General features: G+C 45.3%; 3 protein-coding genes across 5 annotated transcripts; 1 reads left to right on the top strand and 2 right to left on the bottom strand.

Annotated features, from left to right (window-relative positions):
- The first annotated feature begins 281 nt into the window (after positions 1-281).
- Positions 282-10817, top strand: adamts13 (ADAM metallopeptidase with thrombospondin type 1 motif, 13). 3 transcript variants are annotated; one of them, XM_053871096.1, is made up of 29 exons: positions 282-446; positions 803-860; positions 934-1067; positions 1187-1270; positions 1338-1462; positions 1519-1665; positions 1738-1872; positions 3324-3474; positions 3537-3641; positions 3700-3851; positions 3913-3976; positions 4696-4822; positions 4878-5026; positions 6099-6219; positions 6292-6372; positions 6443-6627; positions 6734-6887; positions 6963-7092; positions 7150-7329; positions 7387-7585; positions 7651-7747; positions 7914-8043; positions 8114-8290; positions 8351-8555; positions 9423-9696; positions 9764-9907; positions 9971-10150; positions 10297-10466; positions 10531-10817. In XM_053871096.1, exons 1-29 carry the CDS (start codon positions 369-371, stop codon positions 10684-10686), a joined length of 4092 nt encoding a protein of 1363 aa, XP_053727071.1. In that variant the 5' UTR covers positions 282-368; the 3' UTR covers positions 10687-10817. The 3 variants fall into 3 exon arrangements, with proteins under 3 accessions (XP_053727071.1, XP_053727070.1, XP_053727072.1); XM_053871095.1 differs by having other exon boundaries at positions 283-446; positions 7645-7747; XM_053871097.1 differs by lacking the exons at positions 282-446; positions 803-860 and having other exon boundaries at positions 1017-1067; positions 1342-1462; positions 7645-7747.
- LOC128762677 (carnitine O-acetyltransferase-like) lies at positions 10816-18880 on the bottom strand. Its single transcript, XM_053871099.1, has 15 exons — positions 18832-18880; positions 18168-18355; positions 16817-17086; positions 16396-16514; positions 15319-15372; positions 15076-15241; positions 14271-14445; positions 14021-14199; positions 13563-13663; positions 13369-13488; positions 13176-13298; positions 12954-13089; positions 12823-12885; positions 12629-12766; positions 10816-11160 (listed from the first exon to the last, which is right to left on the bottom strand). The coding sequence occupies exons 2-15, from the start codon at positions 18192-18194 to the stop codon at positions 10957-10959; spliced, it is 1875 nt and encodes a 624-aa protein (XP_053727074.1). The 5' UTR covers positions 18195-18355; positions 18832-18880; the 3' UTR covers positions 10816-10956.
- A 630-nt stretch (positions 18881-19510) lies between these two features.
- On the bottom strand, positions 19511-20668 carry LOC128762829 (immediate early response gene 5-like protein). The gene has a single exon (XM_053871358.1). The coding sequence runs from the start codon at positions 20421-20423 to the stop codon at positions 19572-19574; it is 852 nt and encodes a 283-aa protein (XP_053727333.1). The 5' UTR covers positions 20424-20668; the 3' UTR covers positions 19511-19571.
- Between the last annotated feature and the right edge of the window lie 358 nt (positions 20669-21026).

Here is a 21026-nt window from a genome sequence, read left to right as displayed (position 1 = left end):
ACCCTGTGCTGCTGGGATTCAGGAATAAATGAATATTATGTTCTTTACAGCGTGAAAGCGTCTGTGTGAACAGGTGCAATTCTGCCCCCTGTTGACCTTAAAACGCAATCACACATATTTATATTTAAATCCCAGTTTAACAGTCAATACTTACAAATGTAACTCACTGAAATTCACTTTTAATTCTGTCTCATTCCTACTGTTTGACGTCCGATCGTGACAAGTTGAGCAAATAACCGGTAACTCATCCTGTCTGCACCAAGTGTTTACACAAACAGGCTGCTGGCCGCGTCCCAGTCTGAGAGAAGGAACACACACCGGACTGCAACTGAACCAGAGCTGTTATTTACTGAAGCAGGAGAGGAAACATGGCTTTTATGCGGCTGTTGTTTCTGCTGTTACTAGATCCCGGTTTTGTGGCTCTAATGAGATCTCCATTGGACCGGGTAAGTGGAAAACAGGGGCCCGCTGCGGTTCAGTCCTTCCACCGCCTCTGCTAAGTACATTGAACTCTTCAACTTTCAACTGTTTATTGTCCCGTTAAATTCCTAACCTAGAAAAAAGTACGGTCCGCATTCCAGCGGCGAAATGTTCACCCTATATAAACCTAAAAATATGGTTTAGACCGTTGTAATAATGTGTTCTGATCCAAAATGTAAAAGTAACTTGCCTTTTAGTTAAAGAACTTGTTCCTGATATCATGAGACAAAGAAGTAGAACCCCTCAATTTTTATGCCATAAATATTATGTGTAAATTGATGTATTATTATTGTTGTTATAATTTATTATTTTGTCTTAACAGGAATTAAATCACTCCGGAGATGAAGTAATTGCTGAGCATTTCCCCCCGGAAGTTACAGGTATTGAAGCTTAAAATAAATAATAATTTAAATAATTCTGCGTAATGACCCTCTTTTTTTTTGGTATTTCCAGTGAGTGGTCGCCTACCTCGCTCACCTGTTCTCCCAGATATCACTCACCTGGAACTGCTGGTGGTGGTTGGACCGGACGTCCAGCAGGTCCACATGCAGGACACTGAAAGATTCGTCCTCACCAACCTCAATATAGTGAGTGAGAGCTTTTTCTTCTCATAGATCACTGGCCGCGACACTCAAAGAGCAGCGTTGAAATATGTCTGCCACAAAGTGCCCTTTTAAATATGAAGTCGTTTTTAATTTGCATCCAGGCGGCGGAGCTGCTGAGAGACACGACGCTGGGCGCCAACATGAGGGTGCACCTGGTCCGCATGATCATTCTGTCAGAGCCGGAGGTCAGCGGGTTCGACAGATAGTGCTGCAACACCAGGAGAATAAAAGCCATTTTTATCTTTCTTCCAGTCAGAGATCCAAATGTCCGCCAATATTACGTCGTCCCTCAGGAGCGTGTGCGATTGGGGCCGAAGGATCAACCCTTCAAATGATACAGATCCTCTTCACGCTGACCTCCTTGTGTACATAACAAGGTTTGCAGCAGCCATGAGTCCCTTGAATCGGAATCGGAATCATGTGATTCTTGCAGGTACGACTTGGTGCTGCCGGATGGCAACAAGCAGGTCAGAGGTGTGGCCCAGCTGGGTGGAGCCTGCTCCGGGGAGTGGAGCTGCGTGATAGCAGAGGACACCGGATTCGATCTCGGGGTCACCATTGCCCATGAAATCGGCCACAGGTAGAGGGCTAAAAAAATCAATGGGTATATAATAGGTAAATTAAAATAAAGATGCACTTTCACTTCCCTTAGTTTGGGCATCAACCATGATGGAGAAGGAAACAGCTGCAGCAGTGGAGGCTTCATGATGGCGTCGGATGGAGGATACAACAGCGTGGACCTCACCTGGTCATCGTGCAGCCGACAGCAGCTCATGGCATTTTTCAAGTGAGAAATATCTCACATGTTCATCCACTTTGACTCATGACTGATCACACAGGAAGTTTGGATGTCAATATACGGCCGAGTGACTTCTTCCTTTGAGGGGAGAGAGAGGGATTTTTGACACTCAATCTGCTGTCAGTTACACTTTCCTTTTCTTCTGCTTTCTCATTGCCACGGCAAGGCAGACGCTTCCACCTCTCTTGATCATCCTCCCGAGTCGCACCAATCCTCTACATGTCCTCATTTAGCACATCCATCAACCTCATTGGTTGCTTTCATCTCTAGCTTTCTTCCACCGATGTGTCTCTCCCATCCACAGGCCCTGTGATATACTTATTTCTAACCTTGTCATCTGCAGCTACTCTTCTATCATACTTCACCTCTGTCTGTGTTTTTCACCTCCTGCACTTGACGTGTCAAACTTGAGTGTCAGGGGCCACGTCTAGCCGGTATTACAACCACTTAATGACCAATGACAATATTAAATGTCCAGTAAAGCGGCTCAACATAGTTTCAGAATATCTGTTTTTGGCGCCACCACTGGTAAAAGAGTGTAATTACATACTGTCGCTAAAATTGTAAAAGTGTTAGTTTGTCGTTTTACATTAGGGATCTAGCTCCATCATTTCAGCCAGTGCCAGGCTGAAGAAGTTGAAAGAAGACAGACTGACCAAGATAATAGGACCTTATTTATATAGCATGTTTCAGGGCCCAGTTTCACAAAGGGCTTTACAGACAAAAGGGAACTGAGACAGGACCATTGAAAGATAAAGGTATATTTTTATTCTTATGTGAAGTTCTGGGCATTCCTGTTTACCTCGGTGCACTGCAGCTAAATAGTTCAATGTGTTCAATGTTCATGTTTCATCGGTCATGTGGGCAGCTGTGAGAGGACTCTCCCAGGCCTGTGCGGGGAAAGTTACGCTGTCTAGACGTTTGCTGTAAACTAGAGGCTCAGAATCTGTGATTTATAGCTGTTCAATTTGAAACTCATTATTGAAGAAAACCTGCCAAAAAAAGTCAAAATCGAACATACTTTAATAGCTCACTGGTTAGAAACTAAATCAAGACAACAATAATCCTATCTTTTACATGTAGTGATGCGTGTCTGCGTGAAAAAAAACCCGGTCTGTTCTTATATAAAACTACAGACTGTCCTTTAAAGTCATTATGCATTTGATTTTAAAGCCTGGAAGCAAACTTCCCTCGGCCTGTGTTGACACAAAAGATCTTCAATATCACATCTGCTAAATTCGGCGGCGCTTGAGTGCAGTTTCTCAACCTTAATGAATAGCGCAGATTTGGTTCCCAGAATGACTTATAGACGCTTCAGTAAATTATTTGCTGCCCTTTGAAGCTAAGGCCCTTAACTCGAGCGTCGTCTTGCTTAGTCTGCTTGACGTACAGTATTTATGTCTGGAAAAAATAAGACTGGAATCAAACTGCATTTCCAGCGAAGGGAAGGCTGAATGTGTAAAAGATCTGCCGGCTCTGGGAGGATCTCTGCAGGACTGGAAGCCCGGTCTGTACTATGGAGTGGATGACCAGTGTCGGATCGCTTTTGGGAGGAAAGCGCGAGCCTGCACCTTCACCCATCCTGACCTAGTAAGCTGAACAATGACACTAAACGGTTTGTTTTGAAGGCTCAGAATCTACCTCTCCCTCAGCCCGTGTGTCGGGTTCTGTCCTGCCATGTGAACCCAGATGACGACAGCACTTGCAAACGCCTCCTCATCCCCCTGTTGGATGGGACAGAATGCGCCCCTCATCAAGTATTAAACACAAACTTCGACAAAGTGAACCTGCCTCACACAGCATTATGTTTTACAGTGGTGTCTGAGGGGGCGCTGTGAGTCGCCGGGCCGGCTTGGTTTTGCCGCAGTGGTGCACGGCTCCTGGTCCAGCTGGACAGAGTTCTCCCCCTGCTCGCGGACCTGTGGCGGGGGAGTCACACATCGCACACGCCAGTGCAACAACCCCAGGTAGAGCATGGAAGCTCACATAACTGCTGTATAAATATTATTCTGCCGTCTCACTTTTCAGACCAGCATTTGGAGGGAACGACTGCAATGGACCTGACGTTGAAGCTGAACTTTGCCACCGGCAAGTAAGTCCTCACCGGCAGTGTTTAAAGAGGGCCTCTCTACTGAGGCTGTGTGTTCAGTGCCTCATTGAATCGTGCTGTTGAATTATGGATGGAAAACCAAAACAATCCCTCTGAAAATCTGATGTTTATTGGTATGTGTAGCTGTCAATACAAATGTATAATGTTGGGCCCACTTATATAACATATAATGAATTGTGTATATAAAGAAAAATACAAAAATGTTGCTGTATCTGTGGGGCTTAGTGAAGAAAGCTGTTCCCTACCATTGATCTGACCCTCCTGCCAGAGGGGGGAGCTCTTCAAACATCCCAGATAAGCAATCCCACTTGCAGCAGCAAAAAACATGAGCATGGGTGGGTGGATGGATCACTCGAGTTCAGAAGAACCTCATGCAAATTTACAAATAAATACAATTTCTTTCAAAGTCTGTAAAGTGCATTGGCACTTCCCACCCACCATATTTGTCACATCCAAAACAGCAGTCACTTCCAGCGCCAGGAGAGTGGGGTTGGGTGTTTGAATCATTTCAAACAGCTGCGGTCTCTTTCTTCTGAAGTGGAGTCAGAACTCCACAAAAAAAGGTTTTCATTATGTTTTTATATTGGTTAAAATAACCAACTTCAATTCACAATTCAATTCAAAATAAAACCTTGATCTGAAACCTCTGAAGTAAGTAGAACCCTGGCAGTGATGCAGCTATGTCTGTTGTGTCGGCACAGCGATGTGACAGCTCCCAACTGGACTTCATGGCCGACCAGTGCTCTCAGACCAACCACCAGCCGCTCTACCTGCAACCAAACACTGCCTCCTTCTATTCCTGGATCCCAGCCGTTGGCTTCACGCGAGGTGACGTCAGTGTCAAAACGCTTTGTTTATCACTTAAAGCCCCTGTCATCACCAGGAGATGAGCAGTGCCGACTCATGTGCCAAGCGAGGGGGGAGAACTTCATTGTGAGTCGAGGCTCTCAGTTTGTGGATGGGACTCGCTGTGAGTCAGAGAGCATTCCACCTTTCGGTTCCACAGCTGTGTGTCTGAGGGGCAAATGTCAGGTACGTTGGACGGAAAACAACCACAAACAGAGAGGTGTACAACATTTGTATTGACTTCATCTGTGTCCTGAGAATGTGATTTTTTTTTATTTATTTTTTTGCTAAAAAAAGTATGCACAACAGTAATTGAGTTCTGAAGCATCACTTTCACACTGTGGCAACACAAGTTGAACACCAAAACAATGTAATCCTCATCAGCTTTGGTAACCACGTGATGAGGCACCTGAGTTTGTCCTGCGGCTGAATCGAGTCAAGGATGTTTGCAATTTGCTCAACTGAACGATAGAGGGCAGCATATAGCTGTTATTTTCTTTACAGACTGGGCCTTGTTTTTTAAAATGCTGCTCCACTTTCAAATCACATCTTCAGTTGACCTTTATCGTACCCCTGTTTGGCTGTCACTGTGAAGTGTTTAGGTTTATGGACAGTAAATCTGATTAATTGCAAGCTAATAAGTTGCTAATACGTGTTTTATATATGGTAATATATGTGGAGTGGAGAAGTTTGAGAAGTTTCAGTCTTGTTCTTGAGTGGGGGGGTGAGGAAGTTGGAGATTGGTCTGCGAATCGGTGCAGTAGGGGCGGTATTGCAGTCACTTTACCGCACTTGTTGTGTGTAAGATAGAGCTGAGCCAAAAGGCAAAGCTCTCTATATACAAATGAATCTTCATACCGACCTGTGGGTCATGACCGAAAGAATGAGAACCCGGACACAAGCGGCTGAAATGAGTTTTCTCCGATGGGCGTCTCCCTTAGAGATAGGGTGAGAAGTTCTGTTGCTCTGGAGAGACTCGGAGTAGTGCTGCTGCTTCTCCACGTTGAGAGGAGTCAGGTGAGGTGCTTCGGGCATCTCATGAGGATGGTCCCTGGACGCCTCCCTTTGGAGGTGTTTCAGGCCCGGCCAGCTGGGAGGAGACCAAGGGGTCGACCCAGGACCAGGATAAGCGGTTGAGGATGGATGGATGGATGGTAATATATGTTCAAAAAGTGTAGCTGAAAGATTCACAGTTGTCATTGTTAACTTCGACCACAATGTTTATTAAACATTTCTTAAAAGTGAAATATCTCACCAGCTGTTCGGGTGCGACGGCCTTCTGCACTCCAGGATGGTGGAGGACGTGTGTGGCGTTTGTGGCGGGGATGGGTCGTCCTGTGCTGCTACCTCTGGATCCTACACTGAAGGTCGAGCCAGAGGTAGAACATGGAGTGGAAGGAATGGTATGCTTTACCCTGGTCAACATGTAAGTGTGTTCTTTAATGTTTTAGAGTACACCACCTTTCTCTCGCTGCCTCTAAACGCCACACAAGTCCATGTCATCAACAAGGCTCCTGTCTTCACTCACATGGGTCGGTATTTCAACTGCAGCTTTTGGGACGCATTCACAATGTGACTGGGGTATTTTTGTCGCACCTGCAGCTGTGATGTTCGGGGATCGCTATGTTGTGTCTGGAATGGGGACCATGGAATTGAATGTGACCCACCCGTCTCTGCTGGATGACAGCAGGCTGCTGTACCGCCTTTATCTGAGCCCTGACCTGCTGCCTGAGATGGAGGAGCTGATTCTTCCTGGACCGGTGCTGCTGCAGAATATAAAAATTCAGGTCCGGACTGAGGGATTTTAGGAAAATAGAGAGGAAATATCCATATACTCAACACATAGACGACAATTGTGGCAGAAGGTCGACACTCACGTGTTCTTGTTTACAGGTTTATCGGAAATATGGAAAGGAATATGGAGCCAAGACTAACCCAAATATTACCTACCAGTTCTATGCTCCTGTCAACACTGAAGTGGCAGACATGACACCGAAAGGCAGATGGGATATCGTCTCCTCCCCCTGCTCTGTGTCGTGTGGCTCCGGTTTGTAACTGTCATTCACACCTCGTGCACAAGAGCGCCTTCAAAAACAAAACATGACTGGTCTCGTGCACACAGGCGTACAGACACACGTGCGCGTGTGTGTAGACACAGATTCTAAGGGCAGATTGGAGGAACATCACTGTGACACGTCTCCTCCGTCTGTAGCGCTCCAAACCACGTGCCGGCTTCAGCCCTGCCCCCCCAGGTCAGTCTGATGCAGCACTGAATGTCAGCTAAGCATTTCATTTCATCTCTATTGCAGTTGGGAGACAGGGCAGTTTGGTCCCTGCAGCGTCTCCTGCGGCGGAGGCGAGAAAGTGCGCCCTGTATTCTGTGTCCAAAATCATGATGGTGACCTCAGAAAAGTCCCAGATTCTGACTGCCCTGCTGAATCTGCTCCAAAATCGATAGAAAAATGTAACATACACGTGTGTCCGGCCAGGTATGAAATAAAAGTATGGCTTAGTTGTGATTTATAAAATAAGTTTTGAGTTTACAGGTGGCGTGTTATGGACACTGGTGAATGCTCAGCAGTGTGTGGACCGGGAGAGATGAAACGCACCACGTCATGTGTGAGGACCTCGGACGCCCAGGAGGTTGAGGTCGACCCGAGCTTTTGTTCGAAGCTGGCGAGACCGTCTGAATCCGTGCCATGTGTGGTCGACGTCTGCCCTGTAGGGTGGGAGTCCAAGAAAGAGGTGAAACCAGGACGTCTTCTTTGTTTTGAGTCAGTTGAATCACAAGCTGTCTTCACCAGGAACAGCCGACCTTTAAGTCTGGACCGGTGCAAAGCTCCGCAAAAGAGCGAGTGTATGTGTGGAGTCCAGTGGTCAGTGGGTGCTCCAAGACATGTGGCAATGGTATGCAACTTGTTTCTGGGTCTTCAGTGGTCAGTAAATGGTCATTTCATTGTGATATTCCCAGTGTGTAATTTGTCAGTGACTAAATTGGATTTTTTTTGTTTGATGGACTTTGTGCTCTGCCTCCATCAGCTCCTAATGTTTCTAACCTCATTTTTCGACGCAGGAACCCTGGAGGTGTGGTTCACCTGCGTGGACCATCAGACAACACTGGGGATGCCCGACTTCTACTGTGATGCTTCCACTAAACCTGCCCCTCATTCTGAGCTCTGCAGCACGTTTCCTTGCCCTCCAACGTGAGCACTGCTGTCTTGTTCTCTATTTTCTTCTGCTCCTGAAGCAACAGTGTGACCTTCTAACCACAAGATGGCGGTTTAAGCTCGGAGTCTGCAGCTCAACCTGTGGAGGAGGGGTGGCCAACAGGGTGCTTTACTGTGCCACAGAGATGGAGGGAGAAGAGAAGGTTCTGGATGATGCCAAGTGCAGCGCCTCACCAAAACCTGCCGCAGTGGTGTCATGTAATACCCACAGTTGTCCGGCAAGGTAACACAAACGCACAGCACATATCCACCAGTCGCCTCATCGTCTCCTTCATCTGTGCAGGTGGAGGGTGGTGAGGACTCTACCTTGCTCTGTGACGTGCGACCTGGGCGTTGCTCTGAGGGTTGTGAGCTGCATGCAGTTTGTAAATGGGAAAGAAGCTGTAGTGGCTGAGGAAACCTGCAAGGCGAAGGTCAAACCGGCTACCTCGGTGCCATGTCTGGTGCAGGTGTGCACGCTCAGGTGGGAGGTGAAGCCCTGGAGCAAGGTACATTCACACAATAAATTATTAGACATACGATAAAAACATGCGTTACGGAGTGCAAAAGCACAAATATCCTTCAGGAGGTTTTGAAGTAATAGAGCTACTTAGTTTCAATAACACAAAATCTCACTCAAAATGCATTTTACCATAACTAAATACTTGTCTTCTTCGATATAATGATCCTTGTTCTAAAGCCTTATTATGAAAGGGGAAGCTACTTTTATTTATCTATTTATTTTAAGCAGCTTTAGTGACTATTTTACTCATTTAACTCGTTGAATAAACAATGACAAATATCCATGACCTGTTTATTTTTTAAATATTGCATGGATGTTGTGAGACTTGTCCTCCTGAGGTCACTGTGCTTACTAGATCATACATACCTCATATTAGCAGTATTTCCCAATTTGTAGAGGTGGCATCAGTATTTTAGCGACAAAACACAAAAGACAAAAGACGCAGCACAAAATGAGAGCTACAGCGACATGTATGACAGGTTTACAAATACAAAACGTGAAATAACAGGCTATAAATACTTCTAAAAAATGTTGTAGAAAATAGTCATTTCAGAAAATAAAACCATAGGAAAGTCCATTATTAGTCACATGAATATGATGTCTGTCAGTAGACAGTACATTTAATTTTTGACGTTCCTTTAACTGGCGTTCAATATTCGGACCTACAGATTTTTTGTCACATAAAGTTTAATGCTGTTTTTTTAAACAGTCGACTGCGTATCTAGAGCCAACTTAACCCCACTCCTCAACACTGTTTATAAGTATGTTACAAGTATGTTTTCAGGCAAAGAGAGAGAATGTACCTGAAGGTGAGTTTCCTGTCTAATACATGTGAATTGTTCGTCCTCTGCAGTGTTCAGTTACCTGCGGCTATGGGATCCAGTCCAGAGCCGTGTCCTGCATGGGTCCCTCCAAGCCAGAGCCCCTCAGCCCGCTCCTTTGCATGCACTTGCCCAAGCCCATTACCATCCAGGGCTGCTCCATGGACGGCTGTGAAGACGTGCGACCCACCTTGGTCGTTCCTGATGGAGAAGCTTCTATATTGCCAACCCAGATCTCGAAACTTGAACCCGTCACAGAGGCTGTCACTCCCTTATACTCCACAACCAGTCCTGCACCTGGACCCAGTAAGAACCTGGACCTGTCAATAAGGTGTGACATTTTGGAAGGTCTTGAATTGCATGCAATTTTCAGGGGCATGTGGACGGCTGCTGGTGGAGGAATCAGGCACAGTGGACTTGAGAAACGCAACAGGACGCTGCATGGTAGCTATTGGTCGACCTCTGGACGAAATCCTTCTCATCAAAGTGGAGTCTGGGACCCTAGACTGTGTTAATAGTAAGAGCAAAACAGGCTGTTCCATCTGTTCATAAACAAACACTCACTTATGTTTTCCTGTAGGTGAATACGTGGTGTTCTTTGACCGCCTAGTGTTTGTGAAGAAGTGTGAACAGGTCGCTGGTAGTGAGCTGACAAGCAGAACCAACTTCCTGCTTGTGCGTCAGCATCTGCTCACTTCTGGAAATGGAGTAGTTTTCACCTATACGTCAAAGAAAAACCCCAAAAAAGGCCATCACCAAGGTACGGCACAAGCTGCTCATGAGATTCAAAGCTTCTGTTCCACAGTCGCTGTTGCTCACCAACTGGAGACGCATTTTGCAGTATATAAAACATCCTAGCATGTTTACATCCTTATCTGCATCAGAGTTCACTTTTGTTTCCTGTAGACTGCGACGTGCAAATGTTTTCCCCCAGCGGTGCGTTCGAGAACCCAACAATCTCTGGCACCAACCACACCTGCCGAGTGCTCATCAACGCCCCTCCTTCGGTCAGGATCAGAATCCACGCTGTCCACATTGCGTCCAACGTCACCGACCGCCACTCGACCTTCATCATGGTGAGAATCACTGAGCTGCTGCGCTGTGAACACCTCAAGTGTAAACTTGTTTTCTCCCGCTCAGATCCGAGACATGAACATGCTGAAGACCAGCGTGTTCAAAGGACCAGAGTTGTTTCAGTGGCAGTCTGCCGGGAATATGGCGGAGATTGAGTTTCACGGCGACTACTTGCGGTCCAAAGGGAGCTTCAGAGCTGAGTACATGTTCAGACACCTTTGACATCAAGACTGTGCAGACAGCACTCAGTTTAAATTTACGATTATTTCTTTCTTACCTCAATGGAAAAGTAGGGTTGCTGTGTTTTACAATAAACATGAGACCACAAGTGTTATGTTTGTAGTTTTATATATATATATATATATACATATATAAATAAAAACACAATATATTCAAACATTTAGAATATTTCATGTCTAACCCAGTGATGCAGTGGTTCACAGCGAATATCTCGCATGTGAAGACCGGTGTGGAGCTCAACCCAGTGTAGGATCACTGACTGTCTTCCAGAAGAGCTTTCATGTCCAAGAGAGCGTCTTCAACCACCTGCGAAAACTTGGCAGCGTTGGTCTCCTCGCAGCTGTTGAAGGCTGTGATGGCGATGTTGAAGTGATCATCCATGGGATTGTAGCACACGCCATAGCCGTCCGGCACCATTGGGCCGAAGCACATCACGCAGTCTGTTTTAGAACCCACCTGGACACATGTGGAAGCAATCGATTATCGATGATCCTCCGCTCTGTCACCAGAAGGTTTAGATGCAACCAGACTTCCCTGGTGGAATTAAATAGGCGTGCCACTAGATGGCACTCTCTTGCTTATAATCTCCCAAGAAACCAAAGGCTTTCAAAAAAAAAAAAGAAAGAAATAGAGCAAATTAGACTTCTTAGGAACCCACGTTAATATGTTATCTCATGAGCTTTCGCTCTCTCTCTCTATCCCTGTCGCTCTCTCTCACACACACACCTGTTTGTATTTCCACACTTGTGGGGACATTGTGAGGTTTCTCAATGCCATAATGCTTTCCTCAGCCTTTCACCCTAGACATAACCATCCAAACTAACCTTAACCAGGACTGTGAACCAAACTTAAACCTAAATATAAAGACCCAGTTATCCTTCCCCATCCTTTTATCTTTATTCTACCTTAAACACTGAAATGTGAGCATAATATAATTCAATCTTCCTTTCACTATTTCTCTTCAAAATCATCTCCACAAGTCTCAACTGATCAGTAGAAATGTCCATTTAAAAACAGAACTTTGTCTGGGAATGGGATGCAGAATTTGCTGCATCATGTTTGCGCCTTCTCCACTTTCTTCCTCCTCCCTCTCCTCAGCTACCGCCGCCCTTCAGAAAAGCAGTCTGAATCACTTCTTCAGCTCCTTCCTTCTCTTTTCGTTGTTCACCTGCTTCTTCACTTCTCACACATCTCGAGCGCCCTGCTGATGATTCTATCCACACAACCTGTTTCCTGATCTGCGATCTGCATCAGGACGCCATATGTCACACAACCGTCTATGGGACAGCATCTACCGTAAATTCCGGACTACAGAGCGCACCGGAATATTATCCGCACCCACTAAATTTATGAAGGAACATAGATCTTCGGCCGCACCGGTCTATAAGCTGCTGGTGCAGTGGTGCTGTCTGCACCATAGATTTTAAAAAAATGCATGAGGATCACTTCTAAACTAGTTTTGAAAATGGGGTCCAGCATCGTGACTGACCCAAGAAACAAACTCAGCAATGTTCTTAACTTGAAACATGATGTCCTGACATCTTTTATTGACATTAAAGTGCTCAAAATGCTCTGTTTTCGCCCATGTGTCTGAAGTTCCGACACCACAGCCGGTCTCAGCTGCTACTTCTCCTCTGTGGTCCTCCAGGAGATCGACTCTGTGGGCGGAGCTGCGGACACGCTGGCGAAAACAGCACATTTTGAGAGCTTTAAGGTCAATAAAATGTCAGTGATTTGATGTGACGAGGCTCAGCATTTTGACGCCTGTAAAATCTATATATTGGCCACATCGTATAAGCGGCAGGATTCAGACCAAAAAAGTAGCAGCTTATAGTGTGGAAATTACGGTAAATCTTAAAAGCAGAAGTAGAGCTGTTGATCAAACTTTCATTTTGTCTTTCTGATGTAAAATATTCACTCTCACCTGGCTCGTTGAGAGGTTGTAGTGGTGGGCAACAGCATAGGAAGTATCCATGAATATTTCAGGCATTGAAGTCAGGTCTTCAATGCTCAACAATTTCAGTCCCAGTAGGTGTCGGTCGATGGCTTGTCCATGAACGGCCTTAAAACACGGCACAGTCAGCAGATGTAGAGTGAGACGGTCGCGTGGTCACTCACGTTGTACGTGTTGTCCTTGTGCGTGTGAACAGCCTGCTGCAGCAGCGACAGCTTCTCCGACTTCTATTGAAAGACCGGGCAGATCCTCATTTAAATCCTCATCCAGCGACTGTGATATCACAACGGGCTACCTGTTTTGCCGGGTCTTGCATCGCTCTGACGAAATTGGAAGAGTCCACCGTGGTGGTGCGAATTGCATCTGTCCGACCCAATTTGAACATACGTAAAGAAGAACTCTCGTACGTCGAGCAGCACTCGTCGTACATCCTGGATGATAAAATCAGATTAACAACACATGTTGTTACACGTGCTGCATTGAGGGACACAATGAATAATTACAGAGGAAGCCTCACCTAAAATATGCAAGTTGGAGAGCCATTTGCATAAAAGCATCTGGACTAAGCTTGTGCTGTTTTGGTAGTTTCTTTCCAAAATGGGAGAACATGAGCACCTTCACATCCAGATCGTGAACCATCCTGGCAACATAGGATCAAACAAAATCACACAAATGCCGACAGATGCGTCAGAAGTGTAAGCCGGACGCACATGTTCATATTTTGTTTGGCTTTCTCAATGTCCCTCTTGATCTCCGGAGTGATGTTGAAGCGCAGTTTCTGGGGCATGGACAGTGGAACCATTGGGGAGCGGACTACTTCTGTCCTCTGCCTGATAGGAAAGTCATAAAAAAATGGGTTCAATAAATTGATATGAAAAACATTGTTGTGATTCCGCTTACTTACATGCATTTGACAACATAATCGATCAGGAAGACAATGGGAGGACCTTCAGCTGGGGCATGTTCGTAGACAAGACCACATGTTCCGTCCTCACCCACAATGAACTGTAAGAAAAAAGGAATTGATCAAGAAGTAATGGACAGAGATTTAGGTGAGGAAGAGAGTGCAGGCAAGGTGGATCAGGTGGAAACAACTGCCAGGGCTGATCTGTGACAGAAAAGTGGCAGCTAGAGTCAAGCCTTATGGGACAGCAGTGAGACCTGCCTGACGTATAGCTTAGATCCAAAAGAGTTTGAAGCACCACAGTGGATAATGCTCAGGTTTTCAATGAGAGCGACCATGGGGGATGAGATTAGACTAAGTACACCATAGAAACAGGTCATGTGGAGGAGTTAGGAGAGGATAGGTGTCACTTCATGACTTGGTATTTGAACAGTAAGTATGAGGCAACAGCATCTTGCCTGTAGAGTCTTGTCAAACCAGCGATTGCCACTGTTCCAGCGAGAGCCGCCTCCGTGCAGCATCTGGGCGGCCACGCGACTCTGGTACTGCTCATCTGACACACGGGGCATCGGTGCATCCAAACACACAGTGAAGATGCTTTTCTGGATGGCACGCACGGACTCTTTATTCGTCTTGTCTGTGGCGAAACGCGGCACAAGCACATTAAGCGTCGACTGTCATCGTATGCAAGAAACAATTTGTGCTTACCCTTGATCAGATTGTTGTAGGCTTTTCCCCACGTGTTGCGATGCTGAGAGGTTAAGATGCCGATCGGCTCCTTGTTTGTTTGAAGTGAGGAGTTCCAGATTTTTTCTAACTGCATGTAAATCTGATCTACAGTCAGCGGCGTGCCATCACTGTTGTAGACGTCCAAGACAAAGAACTGAAGGGAAGAAAAACATTTCAGCAAAGTATCGTTTACAGTACTATGTACAGTAAAGTCCATATATTTCACATAGATCAAAAGGTTTTTTGGGGATCTGGATTTTGTAGTAACCAAATTATGCTTTTTTTACTGAAAAATGTCAGCAAATCGGTCACTTTTAAGGACTTGGTAACATGTAAAGTGTTACCTTTTCATGACATGGCGAACAATATAAGTACACAACCCACCAAAATCCTTATCATCCGAGGAACTAATTCCTCCACAGCTAAGCTTCATTTTTCAGCCAGTGTTTAAGTTTCTTCCAACTACTTCGTCAGCTTAGTAGTTGGAGACCTAGTGCCAGATTGGGAGAAGGCATCAACACTTTGATTTGGGAGTAACTGGTAGCTGAAGTAGCAAAGGAAAGGATGTCGGGAGACTGCAAATCAGAGGCACCCAGTCGATCACAAAGGTAGCTGAGGTATCACTAGAAAGATGCTTTAAAAAAGCCATTTATCTCTCCTAGCGTCGGTGTTGACCACTTTGAATGAAGGCCAGTTTCATAAATCCACCTCAGGTTTGAGTGTAAGGATGAAGTCACAAAATTCAACCATCAATTAAACAAAACTGCAAAACTACTGCCAATACCTGAAAGTTGTGAACGACTGTAATGTGAGTGGGAGGTGTTTTCCCAATGGCGTAATTTGCAACAGTGTCTCTTTTGGGTCCAGGGATGCGACACGACGACAGGATCTGGTAGTACTGGTTCATACACAGCGGCTTCTTGCTCAGGTACTCGACAGGAAGGGTCTCTCTGTAACGGACTTTAAGTAAGACTTTGCAAGTCTACACAATATCAAATGGAAATGTGAGTCAATTATCTGGACTCACGTGTCGATCATTTTTTTGAATTCCAAAACTCCTGCTATCAGTTTGGCAGCAAATCTGTAATGACAGTGAAATTATTTAGTGAGTACGTTATGCGTGTAAAGAGAAAAGCACTGACAGATGAACTGAAAACCTTTTAGTGCATTTAAGAAGGAAACAAAAAGGAGTAAATTGCTGTTGATATTTTTGGAGTGTACCAAAATGGGATGCATTTGGTGCGATATATTATTATCTTAAGACATTCCCCATCCGGGTTGCCAAAGCAAGTCATCCCCCCTTGTCACATCTATCCCCTTCATGTCCTCTCTCACCACATCTATGGACCTCACTGGTTCTCTTCTTCTCTTGCCTGGTATCACCACGTCCTGGATTCTTCATCCAACAAGTCCCCTGTCTCTCCTCAGCCTGCGTCCAAACCATTCGAGTCTGGCCTTCCTAACTTCATCTCTCTGCTTCAGCTTTCAGCACCTTCATCTCTGCCACTTCTAACTCTAACAAAGCATTTTTACAACAGGGCTTCCCACAACTTCTGACACACACAAGGACATCAGCGGCTGTCACATGTCATCGGATTTTGTAATATCGACATTCACCAATCACGCAGACATCAACCTCTCAGTAAAAAAACATATTTTAGCCGCATCGTTGTGTAAGCTGCAGGGTTCAGTCCGCGAGAAAAAAGTAGCGGCTTATAGTCCAGTTAAGTCATTAAAAAAAAAAGAAAGAATTGATGTTGTGAGTCTTATTTCCCCATAATTGACCAATTTTCTTGTGCAGTCCAAATATTCTTCAAGCAACTGAACTTCATTACTGAATATAAATAAACAACATAGTTCCGAACTGGGCCAACATGTCCGCTACATATCCCATGGGTCACAGCAGCTGAAAACAGCTGAGCAATGCTATGAGTAGCCAGAGTGCCCTAAATAGCTGCTGTGAGATCAGAAGCCTGTGTAAAGGTCGGCTTGTGACCCCAACGACTGTGGCTTACTCTGAGCTACAACTTGATCGGTGTCCAAATATCTGAAACGTCAATGGAAAAATGAGGCTGATTGGGTCAAGTTGGAGGTTCACTCTCACCTCATTTGTCCTTGACGGTCGTGAAAGTGCATGCGAGGCAGGACCACACCAGGACTTGTGTAGACGGCCACCGGCATGCGGCAGTCCAGATAGGCCGACTGCATCCACCAGTCTGACAGCTAAATGAAGGAAGAAAAGTTAGAAAATGCGACAATTAAAGAGAAAAAAATATGTCGGTGAAGCACAAAAAAATGTGAATATCAGTCTGCCGCCATTTAAATTGGCTTCTCACTCTATATGCCGACATCCCCATCTAGTTTCCATGGAGATTACGACACCTTTAGATTGCATTTACCGCGAACGAAATTATTTTCTAACAAAATGATGTTTTCGTCACGTGTTCACTCAGTCACTATTCATTTTAAGTGATGGTTACACGTTCCTCAAGCTGTTTCATGACAGAATGATGTCTTATGTATACCCAGTTCTCTGTCTTCCGGGCCCGTCGCTCCAGTCCTTTCTGGAGCCGTTCGCCAACTCCACCTTTGAGGAACTCGTTGACAAGCTCGCGCGTGTGATCCAGCTCCTCCTCACTGACGATAGGCTCAAGGGCAGCTAGATAGCGCTCGCACGTCTGCTTCAAGGGTGGAACTGGAAGCTTCGGTAAACCCTCCTGGTGGCTTGTGGACATTTCCTGCATCTGGGTGACTGGTCTGACCAGGTGACATGGCTTCACCACGCCAGGCCGCAGCTGGAACACACATTTCCTTTCAAACCTTCATAATATTTCAATAGCACTCCGTTATTGCTATAAACAACACAAACACTCCACTAAATTCCAACACATAAACATGCAATACTCAAAATGACACATGAGAACATGACAACATTTCTGATGAGTCTTCAGAAAAAGGTGACTTGGCGAGTGAAAACTGACACCAAAACAACGACACAGGAGCAGACCGTGAACTTTGGTGATGACTTATAAATAGAGCGTTGAGACTGTTGAACGGTTGGAATGGAAGGTAAAACAAACACACACGGAAACAAGTAATATGAACTCTTGTGTGTTTGTGCTCGTCTTCTGCTCCAGAAAAATGTGGATGTATAAATTGTCTATTAACATGTCTATGATACCACACTTAGATTGACTTTGTGAGGTTTATATCTCTATCTTTAAGATGCATTTCACCAATGGACAGAGCTAGTGGTGATGCAATTGATATTTTTCACATTTTAAAAATTCATAATTAGTGTCATATAATATCACTTAAACATTCACACTGGATGTCATAACTTAGCATAGCATAGCATACTTGAATGTCATTTGCTCGACAGGAATTGAGGTGGTTTAGATGTTGTTTTCTGCGATTTGCAATGTGAAGCTAACGTCAACAAGCTGGGAGGTCTAATCAAAGTTTCCGGGGATATGTCAAAGTAAGACAGTTATGTCATTGATATGCAATGTCTTTTTCTTATTATTAAGATTTCGTAGTAAATTATATATCACACCGCCGCAATCCATGTTGACTCCGAGGTCAATAAACCTACCGGTCAGACACGCAGTTTGGTTTGACATGGAGCAAGAAGCTAATGTCATGCTAACTGCTAGCTCAAATGTCGCAGCAAATAAACAGGAAAATAACACCTATTTTTGCGTTTCTCCTGGCGCAGAAAGGTAATTTGTCTGTCATGTGTACACGCTAGTTTACATCTTACAGGATTTGACCGCGTTATTTAACGTCCCACCCCCTCCATGCATCGGGTGCAACCTATGTACATCGTTGTGCTCAACTTCAGTCGTATCAAATAGTAAAAAACAATCCACTCACCGCGGCTCTGACACAAACAGCCAACATGTTGTCAGACGGATGCACTCAGATCGTCATCGGTGGGACGCCTCCGGGCAGTCATTTCTCAAGGACGACCGGGCCGTCTATTCTCAGACGCCCCCACCCCCTGAGCGGGACCACCTCAGTCCTGCACGCTCCACGATGGAAGTTTCATTTTGGAATTAACCCTTAAATAACGACAAAAGCGCGTTTGTTTATTCACTGAATGGACTTGTCTGTCGTCAGTTGACGCACAGATTTTGGACACATCAGCCACGCAGAAAATGGGTGGGGTAAAACTTCGCCACAGGTGGTGAGTTAAAAACCACTCTCCATCTCCTCTGCCTTTATTTGGGGGGTTTGTGGGGTGTTCCCCTGCCAGAAGGCATCTGCAGGCGTAACCTTGAGGAGCGACGTCAGGCACATCTCGGACCTTGCTTTTATTAAGGGTTGTGGTGGAGCTTGTTCCACCTTTGTTTATGGCCTGATAACCACAATAGTTGACAAAAAAATACACATTAATATGCGTTAGTCATTAAATAAAACCTAAAAGCGAAATGCCTTGTTGACTGTCCTTTAAAGAGTTCAATGCATTTGTTTTCTGTACACAAACTATCACGCACTCTTAGATTACAAAGTTATATAAATAAACGAACACAAATACCTGTTTGTTCCTTGCGCAGAAAATATGCGTTGCTGCAATTAAAGACGTCCCATCGAAACATTCGACTAAACTTCGGTTCCTATCTAAAATATATCTGCGATTATAGTCTAAAATGTAATATTAAATAATTATTTTTTTATGAATCTATTCTTAATTATATATTTTTTTACTTATTGTTGGTCACTGTTCTTGACATTATAGGGTTTGAATGAGATAAGTGTCATGAGTAACTCTTAAAAAACAAAGGAGCAGTTCCACCCTGAATCTCTCCCGGGTGACTGGAATTCACATCCTCTTGGGTGTGGACGTGAGTTTCTTCTGCTACAGCTAAAAGGACTAATAATTTCAAACAAAATGTGTGACTACTCGTAAAGCCGAAGAGACTTAACTATTTATTATAATTAAATCGGAATCGCTTGTTAGATAAATAAGCGAAGGCCCGGATCGCTTTGTGCCGTGGTGCACAGACCAGTACCCAACACTTGATGGCGCTCTTCCAACGTCTACCAACTCGAATAGTTCGTTGACTTCTTCCAACAGGAACCACATACAAGCGAAGTAACATCAAATGAGACGTGTTTGAATTAAACGTTAAGAGTGATTTAGTCATTGTAAAACGCAGTTAATAATTTGTACGCGTGTTTTGTGCGAATAACGGGGGAAGACGTAAATGCATTCGTGTCATAGTTTATTTTAAAACAATACAAATGAAACGATCCAAAGAAAAACATCAATACACATCAGAACGCTTCGATTGCTCTCGTCCAACCGCTCCCTGTTAGCAAGGTCTGTTTTAAGCAAATAGTCTGAGTGGTGAGAATGTGCTCCAGGTCCGTGTGCTGCCAACTCACAAACTCACATAGTCCGCCTGAACCCAGCACCGAGATCAGATTGGAGATGTTCGCCGAGTCCGAGTCTGAAAGCGAATCATCGTCCGTCCTCATCCGTTTGCACGGCACCGGCGCAAAGTCGCAAAAATAAAACTCTGGGTCAACAATGTGGAAGCTGGTGTCCATCTTCCGCTTCTTGCTGTAGCAGTGGTGCGCGCCCTGCGGCTGTTTGGGCTGCGCGCAACAGTCTGAGTGGAAGTAGCCGTTAGTGACAGTAGTCACCACATGCGTGTCCAAGTCCAGGACAGTCTTTTGGTTGGCTTGCGAGTTCAGGACAGGTAACTCCCACGATGGTTTCTCCGCGCAACTCCAACACGCGTCAGAAACCAGAAGGTCAGAGTCACTTGGTGGGACGCACGCCGACGCGTCCTGGTGCGCCACCTCTGACTGGTGCGCCCCGCAGTGCCAAGTGTCCGACTCAACCCCAGCAAAGTTACAGTACAAGTCGTCAGCCAACTCCGTGAAGCTCCCCGTCAGTTCCAGGTATTGGTGCTTCTCGCGGACTGCGGTTCCATCGTCGTAGTGATGAATCCTCTGCGTTTGCGACAAGTTTTTGCTCATGTAAAACTGCCTGGCGTTTCTCAGCACGTAGGTCACCAGCAAGTTCTTGTGGAGCTTGATGCCTCCTCTCTGCGTTCGGGAGCTTTGGATTTTCCTCAAAGAAATGGAGATCAGGTTCTGTGCGTCAAAAGCACACTCCATTCTCACCCGGGCCCAGCCTCTCAGTGCTGCGTGTCTTTCAAAAGCGGCGCTGCCTCTCAGAAGAAATGGGTTTGTCTTTAGTTGAGAACCTCACTGGATTCTGGTAGACTGTGTCCATGGCGCTCCATGTCTTCTCGGCGAGGGCATGGGTTTGCAACTCTCATCTTTCCTTGCCACGCCCTCGCGGAAGCATTGTCCAATGGGAGAGAGGCGGTGCTTCTGTTCTACGCAAATATCACCACATGCCTAATTCAGAATGCACGTAGGAAGAGACATGCTGCACTTCGCTTCTGTGTTTTTAAATCCCCGCGTGGACAGGAGTCATCGGGCTGGAGTGTCAGTGTGCAACTGCGCACCACAGAGGGCACAAACGGTACATGACGCTGGGCAAGATATTGGACTGCAGTACAGTATAGTATGGAATGATCATCCACCCAAGTACACAATAAAAATGATACGCAAAAATATAAGATGAGAATATGATGAGTGAATAGTTCATCTGTTCTGATTTTCATTTTCGACTATTACAGTCCATTTAAAACCATGGTGGCACTGCGACTTCAATATGAATCGTTGACCGTGGGGCAACCAAATATGAGCATA

This window comes from Synchiropus splendidus, chromosome 7 (genome assembly GCF_027744825.2).
Source record: "Synchiropus splendidus isolate RoL2022-P1 chromosome 7, RoL_Sspl_1.0, whole genome shotgun sequence".
NCBI lineage: Eukaryota > Metazoa > Chordata > Actinopteri > Syngnathiformes > Callionymidae > Synchiropus > Synchiropus splendidus.
The sequence above is the reverse complement of the archived record's forward strand: the minus strand, read 5'-3'. Positions and strand labels throughout refer to the sequence as shown.